This window comes from Lissotriton helveticus, chromosome 2_1, assembly GCF_964261635.1.
Source record: "Lissotriton helveticus chromosome 2_1, aLisHel1.1, whole genome shotgun sequence".
NCBI classification, from domain to species: Eukaryota; Metazoa; Chordata; class Amphibia; order Caudata; family Salamandridae; genus Lissotriton; species Lissotriton helveticus.
This window is the reverse complement of record NC_136059.1, coordinates 1315242712-1315254863: the sequence shown is the minus strand read 5'-3', so window position 1 is coordinate 1315254863 and position 12152 is coordinate 1315242712. Positions and strand designations below refer to the sequence as shown.

General features: G+C 41.4%; 1 protein-coding gene across 1 annotated transcript in view; it reads right to left on the bottom strand.

Annotated features, from left to right (window-relative positions):
• The window catches only part of ELP1 (elongator acetyltransferase complex subunit 1), an 861256-nt gene that overhangs the window by 414016 nt on the left and 435088 nt on the right, over nt 1–12152 (bottom strand). Inside the window, exon 23 of the mRNA XM_078676240.1 lies at nt 5191–5325. Coding sequence (XP_078532366.1) covers nt 5191–5325 — 135 coding nt within the window. The remainder of the gene's footprint in view (nt 1–5190; nt 5326–12152) is intronic.

The window sequence follows — 12152 nt, the reverse complement described above, 5'->3', positions numbered from 1 at the left end:
AGCGCCTACCCTATTTTCATTGTATATTAATGATGTTGTGGACACCCTAGAACCTTGTAGGAATGACTCTCCAATTTTGAATAACAAAAAGATACCTATTTTACTTTTTGCTGACGATTCCCTCCTCATATCTAAATCTCCAATGGGCCTCCAAATTTTAATTGATACGTTTTTAAAGTTTTGTAACTCAAGAGGCTTAGAACTAAATATAAACAAAACTAAGTTTATGGTTTTTGGAAAGAGGAAAAAGGGAAGTCGTAATATTCATGCGGGGGCGAGGCCCTGGGCAGAGTACATAGTTTTGATTATTTGGGTATCAGACTTAAAGACAATCAAGGGTGGACAAATCAGCTGGAGAAATCTAAATGAATTACTGAACATAGATCCAATGCTATTTTAAGGTTTTATAATCAAACTAACTTGAGTGCTATTTTCCCTGCTGTGGAAGTTTACAGAGCAACAGCCTAGGGAGCTGCTCTTTATGGGGCCGAGGTATGGGGTATGGTAATTTACAGCTGTCAACCATTGCTGAGAACAGGTTTTTAAGAAGTTTATTAGGTTTACCATCTAGTACCCCATTAATCCCCATGTACCTTGATGTCGGAATAAAAAGAGTTGCTAATCGGGCTATCTTGAAAACTTTAGTATATTGGATCCGACTTTGGACTACACCAGAACTTGCAGTCTTTAAAGACTCATTGGTAGAGGTAATGAACCTTCATGGAGCCAAGGAAATTCCTTGGGTTAAATCCGTTTCTGGATGGTTTTCCAAACTAGGTATTCAGAGCTTGTGGGACGAGCCCAATTCTATTTTAAAATCTGATATTAAACTACTTAAATTCAGGTATTGGCCTTATATAATTGAGCAATTTGTAATGAATACCCACAATGGCCCCGCAACTTTTACGTTGTTGGCCCATACACGCTCTCCACTATTTGAAGAATTTCTAGATTTAATTTTTCCATCTTCAACTAGAAACCTGTATATAAGATTTCGCTATGGAATCTTACCACTGAGAATCTTTACAAGCAAATGGTCTGCAAATCAAAAAACTGAAATTTGCCCCATTTGCGATCTGGCACCTGAAGATGAGAAGCATGTATTCTTTTTTTGTAAGGAGTACTATTATATATGCCGTAAATAGCTAGTTCCCATCTGTCGTAGCATGGCCACAGGCAGCCACCTAGAAGCCTTTAGGATCCTGAAAAGTAATACATCACAAAAAATAGTATTTGCTGTAAGTAAATTTCTAGAAGCAATGTGGCACAAGAGATCGAAAGTCTTAAAGTCTTTGGAATGATGAGGCTCACTGGTTGATTTTTTTTCTCCATTTTGTATTGCAGTTAATTTTATGTGTTTTATGCACTATGCACTCACACTTTATTGTATATTTGCACAGCCCTTATATGGTATGCGAAGATAGATTTGCCTATGCATATGAGGGAAATTGTTGCTGGTTTAAACAAATGACTATAAATTGAACCGAGGGGTCTTAATGGTTGATATTTGAAACAATATAGATTTTAGTTTGCTTGTACTTTTTATGAGAAGTCTATTGGTTTTTTTTGTGTATTTTAACTGCCTGGAGGGAAATGTTGGAATTATGAACACTATAGTTATGAATATTTTAATGAACTGACTGAAATGTTTTATGATTATTGTGATGATGCTGTATTGATGTATATAGGTCCTAGTAATTTGCCCTCGAATTGATTGTCTGTTTATGCTTGTTTTCATTTGTTGTGTGTACTTTGATGGTTATTTAACCAAATAAAGTATTTGTTGAGCATTGTAAGCATTTTACCAGGCACAGTAAATCAGATGGTTTGCAACTGATACAAATCTTTTTGAATATACTAAACATAGTGTATGATTCTGAAAACGAATTCTGAATCACAAAACTTGCTTGGAAATGGTTACGGATTCGGTATTTGGAAGGGCTGTGTTTTGGGCATCCCCTCCAAATTCCCAATCAGTACCTTAAATATCAAAGGTTTATAGCCATAATTCCAATTGCAAATCATTATAATTATCTGTGTCCCAAGTTTGGGTGGTAATACCCTATGCAAACTGAAGTGGTAGCTTAAAACAGCCATTTATGGAAATTAGGCTGCTTTAAAAAAAATAAAAGACGTTTTCTGTTTTGAAATGCCAGGAGAGGTGTGGTGGCCTGCTGCCCCTTGCAGATCACTATTCCTGTCTTTACAGTCAATCGGAAGGAGTCTCAATTTGTGAACTACTAAGAAATATTCATTAACCTAGTTGTTCTGTGACCCCCCCGCCCCCACACACACCCACACCCAAATGCCCAAATTGTTACTTTACGATCCAACCTATTAGCAGAAAGGTTATTTGTCAAAATAATTTAGTGGTTGTAAAAACGTAGCACACAAATTATGACTACAGTTTTCATACGTATAGTCCATAGTGAGGATATACCGCCTCATCGATTTTTGGCAGGAAGTGCTCTGAAACCATTCAGTTACGGCCGGTGCAATGGCCCCATATGTAGGCCTGAGTGAAAGCCAGCAGAAAAATGCACGAGTGTACACCTTTTTCTGTTTAAGGCTGTCTTTGAGGGGATGCTTATATAGCAATGGTGATTTTTTGCTTTTTGAACCCCCTTTTTGTTGAATGTGAGGGTAATCATCAGTAGTAACAATAGAAGACGTTACTCAGTCAAGAATTCTGCTTTCTTTGGAGAAGAACAGACTGCCTTGTTTCTGCAAAACAGACGCTAGACTTCAGGCTATGACTCTGAAGCCAGGGGTGTACAAACCCCAGAGTGAAGAAGAGGCTCGAGAGACAGATGTATTTCACTGACCAAGAACACCACAACAGCCAGCATTTGGCTTCTGACACTATTGCCATCCACTGGCTTGACTTCCAATGTCTTGAGGTAAACAATTTAACACTAGACACTATGGGCCTGATTATGATGGAAGTCGGACCGAACACTGACAGGTCGTCGGTGGCAGTCTGACCATCGACACCCCTTCGGTCTGACTGCCAGATTACAATCCAGGCGGTCGGACCCTAGGTGGAAAGACTGCCACATCCGACAGGCTCAGTGATCCTGATGGGGTGCATAACGGTATCGTGATCCCGAATGGATGCAGTGCCGAGTCAGGCACCACTGTCTGAATTAAGATATCCCTTTTCAACAGCCTTTTCCTGTCGGAAAGACCACCATGAAAAGGATGTCAGAAACGGATTTTGAGGGCCCCCAAACAGGCCCCCGTCAGTCATGGGCCACATGTAGTGCCCCCACGCACATCCATGGACCGTGTGCCATGCACAGCATGGTGCATGGCACACAGTGCATAGATGTGCAAGAAGTGATCCTTTACATGGCGACTTGTGCTGCAGGCCTTTTCTTGGGCTCTTTCAAAACTACTTGCCCTATGTCAAGGCTTCTTTGCGCTAAGGCAATCTCCCACTCTGCCCTCAGGTGGCTGTAAGGTACCTACGTAAACTGGAGTGCGTACTAGCCCACAGACATCATGCATAACCATCCATCATTCTACCTGGATTTCTTTACGCCACAAGAATGCTGATCAAAAAGAGTTGGCATGGTGATTGAGAAAATAGGCTTAATGAAATCAATATCTCAAGGAAAACATAAGAATAAAAACAGGATGTATGACGTTACAACGCATGCTTTTACCACGCATGCTGTTACAACGCAGTTTTTACAACGCAAACCTTTACAACGCATAGCGCTTTGGGGTGCTGGATAGTGAATAGTTTAATTTACTATTCCAACTCCAGTCCCCGTGGACACTAGGGAAGGTGTTGGATAGTAAATTAAATCTATTCCCTATCCTAGAGCGCCCCCCAGCGCAATGCGTTGTAATGGTTTTCGTTGTAAAAGCACTGCGTTGTAAAGGTTTCGTTGTAAAGGATGTTTCCCATAAAAACACCCACTATAGAACAACCACTGGCACAGCCAATATGTCTGACCTTAGGAAGACAGTGTTTATTTTAACATTTGCCTAAGGCATTAGAAGCTTAAAAGTATTACGGTTAAAAACGTTGCCTTCTGCTTCAGAAGGAATGGAAAATAAATAACAAAATGACGCACCACAAAAACCAAAAGAAAAGCAAAAGTTAAGGTAGAGATTGGCCTAACAGCCTTTAAACTAAATTCGCCTACTTTTTAGGCAGGTGTGCACAAGTGCACATGTAAAACTCAGTGAAGAGAGCGAATGGGTAAAGTTGGCTGACCCACTGCCCGCTGTTCTATACAGTGATTGGAGGAAGAAAAAATGCTAATGATACTTAAACAGACCAAAGGATGCAAAGGGCTGACCAAAAGCCCCTCTATATTTACCAATATATATATATATATTTTTAGATACATGATGCTTGCAAGATAGCCAAAGCGGTCTCTAGCATGCGACCTAAAAACTGTTATTTCTACTAAACGTCATTAGGAGTCACTGAGTGATTGCCAAACACCTAAAATTTAATTTTTAAACTAAAATAATTTGTCTAAAGGCTGTTGTGTTCCGGAATCCTTCTTAAGGAAAACTAAAACAAAGAAATCTGCCTGGCTGACAATGCTGGGCATGATGGGAAGCTGCCTTATAAATTCTACCAGTGCAGTTCAGGTTTCCACTTCACTAAGCCTGTTAGAAGCTACATTTTCCATTTAGGTTTCAGTTTTATAAAATGGGAAACACAGGAGCATTTTCAGTTAAATCTACTTCATGACTGTTTTGGCCAATTTGTTACATTTTCCTCATCCCAAACAAGATAGTTTGCCATGGCAGACAATATTTCTGTATTTTAAGGCTGTCCCTACATTAAAATAACTAATTATAGAATTGCTTTGGGGATCCCACACATGTACAGATACATTCGATGTTTGTGGATAACAGAGAAACCTTACGGATTACTTGCTTCGGAGTCCCCTGGAACCACCGGAGTTTAAGAGAATACCCACGAGGAAGGTGTTTACATAGGTGTATAGATTAAAAAATACACTTCCGACGTAAAAGCAGATTGTGGTATTTGGAACAAATGTGTGCCACATTTACAGAACGTCTTAGAAAATATGTATTAAACAAGGTACAAGGTTCTTGAAATGCAGTATAATTTAATACCACCATTTACACACACATTGATCCCATCAACACAAAACATTTAAAAGGCAATTTCAATCAGTATTATTTAATTTCACATACTTATGAGGGTTAATAGTCTCCATGGCAGCTCTCAAAGCGTCACAAATTAGATCCACTTTTTTGACATCCTTGGAGTCTGGTGACGTCTTGTCAGCAACTGTTGATGGGTACATTGTCTTCCTGACATCTTCTTCTCTGTAAAAATAGACCAGTATTGGCACACTAGTTAATTGTTCAGTACACATGACTTTCATTTGACGATCCATAAAATAACACAGTCAGTGGCATTGCATGAAATATAATCCGTGCTCATCTTAATCGACAGGTGATGTCGTGCTTTATAACGCTTCATATCATATGGGATAGTTCGTAACACAGGCAATGCTAGTGTGTTGGACTGGCTGCTGGCAACCACCCCAAGCAATATCAATCAGCTACAAATCAATAAGGCTACTCAGTAAGGAGCAACACACATGTAGCAGATACAATACAACTTTAATAAAACACTAGCACATATTTTGGAAATGACGGCTAAACGGTAGCAGAACGGTTACATATGTAGTACAATGCCAGCACAATGATAGCATAAGAAGAACAAGCATTTGCAATGAAATAGGTCTTGCATTTATGAAAGCTAGATCTCTTGGTGTTGAAAATCAGGGCTCGAGTTGGGGTACCACGCGGGTGGACGGCGTCCCCCCACTTATTTTACTGGGTGGAAGCCGTCCCCCCTGCCAAACAGCTTGACTTCACTCTGGCCTCTCTGGGACGAGATCGGAGCTCACAGCATGCTGCTCATGCGCTGGCTTCTCAGATGCAATCGCATCTAAGGGGTGAGCAAGGGGAGGCAATGAGCCCGATGGTGCAAGCCACCTTTCGTGAAGTCACTTCCTGTCGTGACGTCACTTCAGGTGACAGTATTCCCCCACTTCTTTTTTTAGCACTTGTGCCCTGTTGAAAATGACAAGGTTTTTTACTTTGGTTTCTTTGTATGCAGTGGAGTTATAATATTTGCATAGTGCTATTGCCATTTGTATGACCTTACTTCGCTGGAGAACAACTAAATGGGAAATAGTTGTTGAGGGAGGGGAGACAAGAGTAATATGTTGGCTGGAAAAAAAGTAACAACATCCTGGAAATAGCAAACACTCATAGGGAATGAAAGATTAAGTAAAGCATGTGAAATGTAAGCAGGTACAACATACTTAACGTTAACGCTTTTACACTTACTATTGAGAAATCATTGAGTGTTTTTGCCTAGAAAAAGTTAAGAATATGACTACAAGGCTGGAAGGGACCTGTTTCAATGTCCATTGCTTATGTTTTTTTTTTGATAATCAATTTTTATTGAAGTTTGCAATAAAAGTAAGTTCATTGGTAACAAGTCACACATTTTTGTTAAAAACCCCTGTCCCTCCCTAATGACAACACAGATCTTATTAGTCCTTTCAGAGTATGTAAATAGCACCCTCATAGCACATTGAATTAGTGAGATAGGACCCATCAAGATGGTAGCAGGCCAAACCATTTGCCCCACACTTTGCTGAACATCTCTGGGCATCCCCGAGCCTCAAAGAGGGCCTCCTCCTGCACCAGTCCACACCCCTCCTCCATTTCTGTAGTATCGTGCCTCAGCCTGGGACCATCTAGCCGCAATGTCTAGTTTCGCCACTGCCAACGCTGTTCCCAGAAAGCGCTTGTCGGCCCGGGAGCCATCCAGGCCGTCAAACACTCCCAATACCAAATGACTCGGCTCGTCTCTTTCGAGCCGGTGCGAGAACCTCCCCAACCTGTGCGCGTTGTGCTAGTACCCCAGCCGACTTCTATCACATGGTATGGCTCTGTCCAGCCTTCGATCCATTCTGGAAGGGGGTGGAACGGGAGCTTACACGGGCTCTGGGATGGGTGGTTCCCCACGACCCGAGGCATTTGTCCACCCCACGAATCACTGCTTTGCTCGCCTCCCAGAGCGTTCCCTGCGAAGGGACCGATCCTACATTAGCAGAGAAGTAATGTCGGAGCTCCTGGCCGAGGGACTCCAACAGTTCGGAGTCTTGCAGGAACCATGCATTTAGTCGCCAGGTTGTCTTGGGGCCTGTAGAGGGAGACCCGACTGGGATTGAGATGGGGGAGTGATCGGAGATTCCCCTGGGGAGAATCGCTACCCATGACACCAACTGGCAGTCCGTGGCGGGCATCAGAATTAAATCAATGCGGTCCATTGCTTATGTTATTGCAAAATGTAAGCAGTATGGTTTAAAAAGACAACATCCCTGAACAGAAAGCAGTGCGGTACACATTTTATCAAGTAAAATAAGGAAAACCACTGAGAAATCTCATGCTTACTCCCATAAAAAGCAGAAAGCCTCACACACAAAATATCACCAATACACTCTACGTTAATTTTAGTGCCTTTATAATGGACACACTAAAATATTCACTGTGCATTCCAGAGCACAGGGCTTGTATACAGGCACGCCAATATTCTTCATTGTGCTCACACAGAGAAGGCAATAAAATCAAACCTGCTCAAATGTCTGCTTTCAAGCTTATAGCAGTACCTTTGTTGCATCCTCAATTCAGTATATTAAAAACAACATACACTTTGCAGGATTGAAGCAATATCTTCAACGATATCTATTGTACCCTGCGTTTCATGGCCGGTTGTACCTACACTGAGTACGTTTGGGCAATGTTGGTAAAAATAAATGTGGCCCAATGATATTGGTTATTTGGATGTGTACACATGTTGTGGTACTGGGTGGACCCTGGTTTTACGCTTAATACCCTTTTAAAAACTGGGGGCTGCAAGATATCAGCGTCCTACATAGCCCTGAGCAGGCGACATGTTTCTGATGGGGGGAAATAGATGCCACATAACGGAATAAACGGGAAACAGCAGTCACCAGAGTGGTGACAAATCAGGGACCCTGTTGCCTTCTAGGCCTATGTACTCACTGAAGCACTGTTGTGCACTTGGTTAGCGTGGTGTGAACAAATATGCATTTACCACGCCCACTGCTTGTTTAATCCCCAAGGTTCCTTGTGTTGCAAAGATTACATTCACAATAATTGTGACTTACACGAGATTTGCGTCTGAGGCTACCTAACCAGCTACTGAATATGTAAATTAATATCTGTATAAGACACGCTGAAATGCCCCTTGTGCTGTGGCATCTTCAAAGGCCTCTGCCAGACACATGGAGCAGCAGGCGAGGCCAAAGTGTTGTTTTTTGGATACATTTCATAGCGGAACAAATCAAGAAGAGGAAAGATTGGGTACGAGCTGTTGGTTGAAGTAATGGTTTTCAGCAAGTGAGGAGGAGCAAGACAGCGACAAAGAGGGAAAAGAGAGAGGGGGAGGCGGCAGAGTAGGAGACTGTTGTTTAGAGAAAGGTGATACAACTAAAGTAGCGCTTCACTGGCACACTCTGTAAAGTGGCGCTAAAAATTATTTGGGTTGTGAATAAAACCAATCTGCCCACTTTTCGTATTTTGAACCTGTTTTTGTCTCTGTTTCGAGGCTGCACTTTGGAATAGAAATATGTCAGAAGAAGACTACATTTGCAGGCAAAGAGTTTCTTTCTTTTTTGGCTCAATTTTACAGAGGAACAAATCGAGGAAAGCAAGGATAAGAGCCGTTTGTTGAAGTCATGGTTTTTATCAAGTGAGCCGAGGAGCAAACCTAATGCCGTCCGATGTCCTCGCATGAAAGTGTTTTCGCGGCGAGCTGCTACTTTGGAACTATAGAGCTGGTGCTTATGTAAAGCACTCCAATACCTTCCGGTCACAGTTCGAATGCAAAACAAGCGGTTGCAGGAGAGCGTGTCCTGCCTGCAACAGGAGGTAGGAGAAAGTCCTTCAAGAAAATAGTGCTCACAGACTGTAAATAAAACATACCAAGTAACAACACATGTAACGAGGCAGTCCTTATTGGAGGTTACAACAGGAGAAGAGGAGGTATTAAGGAGGAACTACTAAGCCGATTCACAAATCAAAAGCCATCATATACAAAGGACAGTAAGAGGAGCCAATTGAAAAGATGGGCGGAAAATGGGCGACGATTAAAGCCCATACCTGAATACAGTATGTCTCAAAGAGACATCGCAAGAGCTGCCTAGGCAAGACTTAAAAAACAGCCTTGAATTACCCGTAATGCAGCAAATCAAAAGCGTAATAATAATTCTGTAAATAAAGCTAGAGCAGGAGAATCTGGCCTTTCACCCTCTCTGGAAAACTTAACTTTAGCAGCCCATAACGCCCCTTCATCCTCTCTCACTAAGAATGGTGCAACCGGGGCAGCGACGGCAAATATGCACTACTCCATCTGTGAGCCACACAGAGGCAACCGTACCCCTCCTTTTATACACTAAAAGCTGGCTTACATCATGTTCCCTTTCTGAACAAGTGGTTCTGGTGATGTGATCAGTGTTTTCGCTAACCCATGACACTCGTCTCCTGCTCCAACTGGTACCAATTAATCATCCTTCCGGGGCCTTAAAACTACTCCTAAGCTCATTCTGGGTCAGTATGACCTCAACAGAATACCCCCAGATGCATCAAGCACCCATTTTGCGATTCCTTATTAGCGAAAAATAAGGATTCGCTTATAAGGAATTGCAAAATGCTTTGCATGAAGATCTCGCTTAAAAAATTGCGATTTCTTAAAATTCCTTAATTGCGACTCGCAAATTGCGTGTCATAATTAAGGAATACCTCCCCATTCATTCCTATGGGCCTATAGGCCCATAGGAATGAATGGGAAGACAATCTCAATTTGCGATTCTCAATTAGAGAATCGCAAATTGGGATTGCGATTTCAAGGGTGCCAGGGTGTCAAAAGGACACCCTGTTGCACCACTGAAATCTGCATATGGGTACATCTTGCACACACACATGCCCTAAGGGCATATTTGTGTGTAAAATGGAACTTTGAAAAATGCACTTTAGTGCATTTTTCAAAGTTTTTGCAAATTACCATGAAGTTCAACTTCATGGTAATTTGTGTTCCCTATTAGCGAAATCGCTAAATTTTTAACTTTAATGCATTGCATTTAAGGAATCTCAATTTGAGATTCCTTAAATGCAATAGCAAGTAATCGCAATTTTGCGATTTCTTAAATTGCGAATTTTGCATTTGGGATGATGCATCCCAAATGCAAAAATACCGGTTGCAAAGGGGCAGATTCTGAGAATCGGCCCCGTTGCGAGCGGATTTTAGCTTGATGCATCTGGACCTATGTCTCTCATGATCTTCATACCTCAGCATGGTACAGTAAACACAGCACCTTGGCAGATGGTTGTGTCTATTAAAAATGGCAAAAAGTGTCACAAGATCATCTGCTATCTTAGCGTGGTATATGGGTTTATGCATGCATTTTCACTCATCATCACTGCCTAAACTAATTAACCCTTTTGTGTTACAATGTTTTCCGCAACTATGCCCTACATACTACACAGTATGTTATGTTATGACGGAATAAAGGAAGGATACACTTTAGTACCAATTAATATATATCAAAAGCATCTTGTTGTTGTGTCATTTTAGACTGAAAAATTTATATAGCACAATGTTGTCAATCATAGTCAAGGAAAGGATGTCAACGAGAAACACCACAAACCTCCTGACTGAAGAGACAAAGGGTGAAAATTTAGCATTAAGGTTATAAGATGACAAGAAGAAAGGATTCAAAAGGCAAGCTCATTAAAGGGAACACCTAAGGTTGTAATCCTACTACACATGTACAAACAACATAGGAGGAAACTAATTGACAAAGCACTTTTTCTGAGGAGACAATCTTTGAAAGATCAAAATTGTGGCTACATTACCACTTACTTTCTGGAACACTGGGGTCATGCCTAGCCTCAGAAACTACAAATTCCAAGATCCATAGGTTAGGACATGAAAAGGAAAAGCTCGCTGATCCGCCATTATTTCACAAGCTTGTAACACTGACATGCATATAAAGCCTTCTAGATTAAAACAACCTCCATCACTTTCTACCATAGCGAGAGGGAATTGCTAGGTGCAACATGTCATGAACTTGCATTTTAGGCAAAAAAGTGATGCCCCAAACCAAGATTATGTCAGGACGAACATCATGATCCCTTTCTCACTAGTGGATGGTTCAGGCTAACCTGCTCAGAAAATGTGCCTGTGTATTGCCTTTCCCAGCTGAAAGGGAGATTTTGTGCTCTGTTTCCATTGCCCTTGTGCACTCTAATCTCCACAACAATCTCACTTGTTGATGTATTGATCTGCAGTAGAATTGATTAAGAGGACCTCATGTTTTAGGCCCTCCAAACAACAATGTAGGAACAAAAAGAGAGAAGTACCAAAGAAACTGCCATAAACTATAACAGGCTGATGTGCAGGCTACAATACTGTCACGGCAAACAGATCAACAATTCATCCAGGTGTTAACCATCACTTACAAAAGAGGCATTCATCACCAGGACTTAAATCTATGTGTGTTTGAAGGGCTTTCCTTCCAGCAGACTCTCACTTGGCAGCTATCAAAGGAGAGCTAACACCATAGGGTCAGATATCAACACACTGGCACACACACACTGTCTGCCTCGGGTGTTCAAATAATACGATTGTACACGCACTGAAAGGTGACATTTTGCCAAGATTTGAAATCAAATGGTGGAAATCTTGAGGTAAATGTTGAGACATCTCATAAAGTGTGTCTTCCTTACTGATGACAATAAATAACAATCCGAAGTTGCAGAAATCTAATCTGATTTAGTTGGAATTAGTTAAAGTTTGTAATGGGTGTAATTATCTTGGGCGACTGTACCATCAAAGAGCAGATTCAAGATTTGAATCTCAAATCAAGAGAACAAAGAGTGGTAGCCATGCGCACCACCATAAGACAACATGGCAACACTGTAATGCCCTTGCAAAGAAAACAATATATTCTTAGAAGTTGGCATTTTCATCGGGTTGGCTATGATATTTAAGAGTTTGATCTGATGTATCAGCAAAGTTTGCAGGCAACGTTGCAAATAGATACACG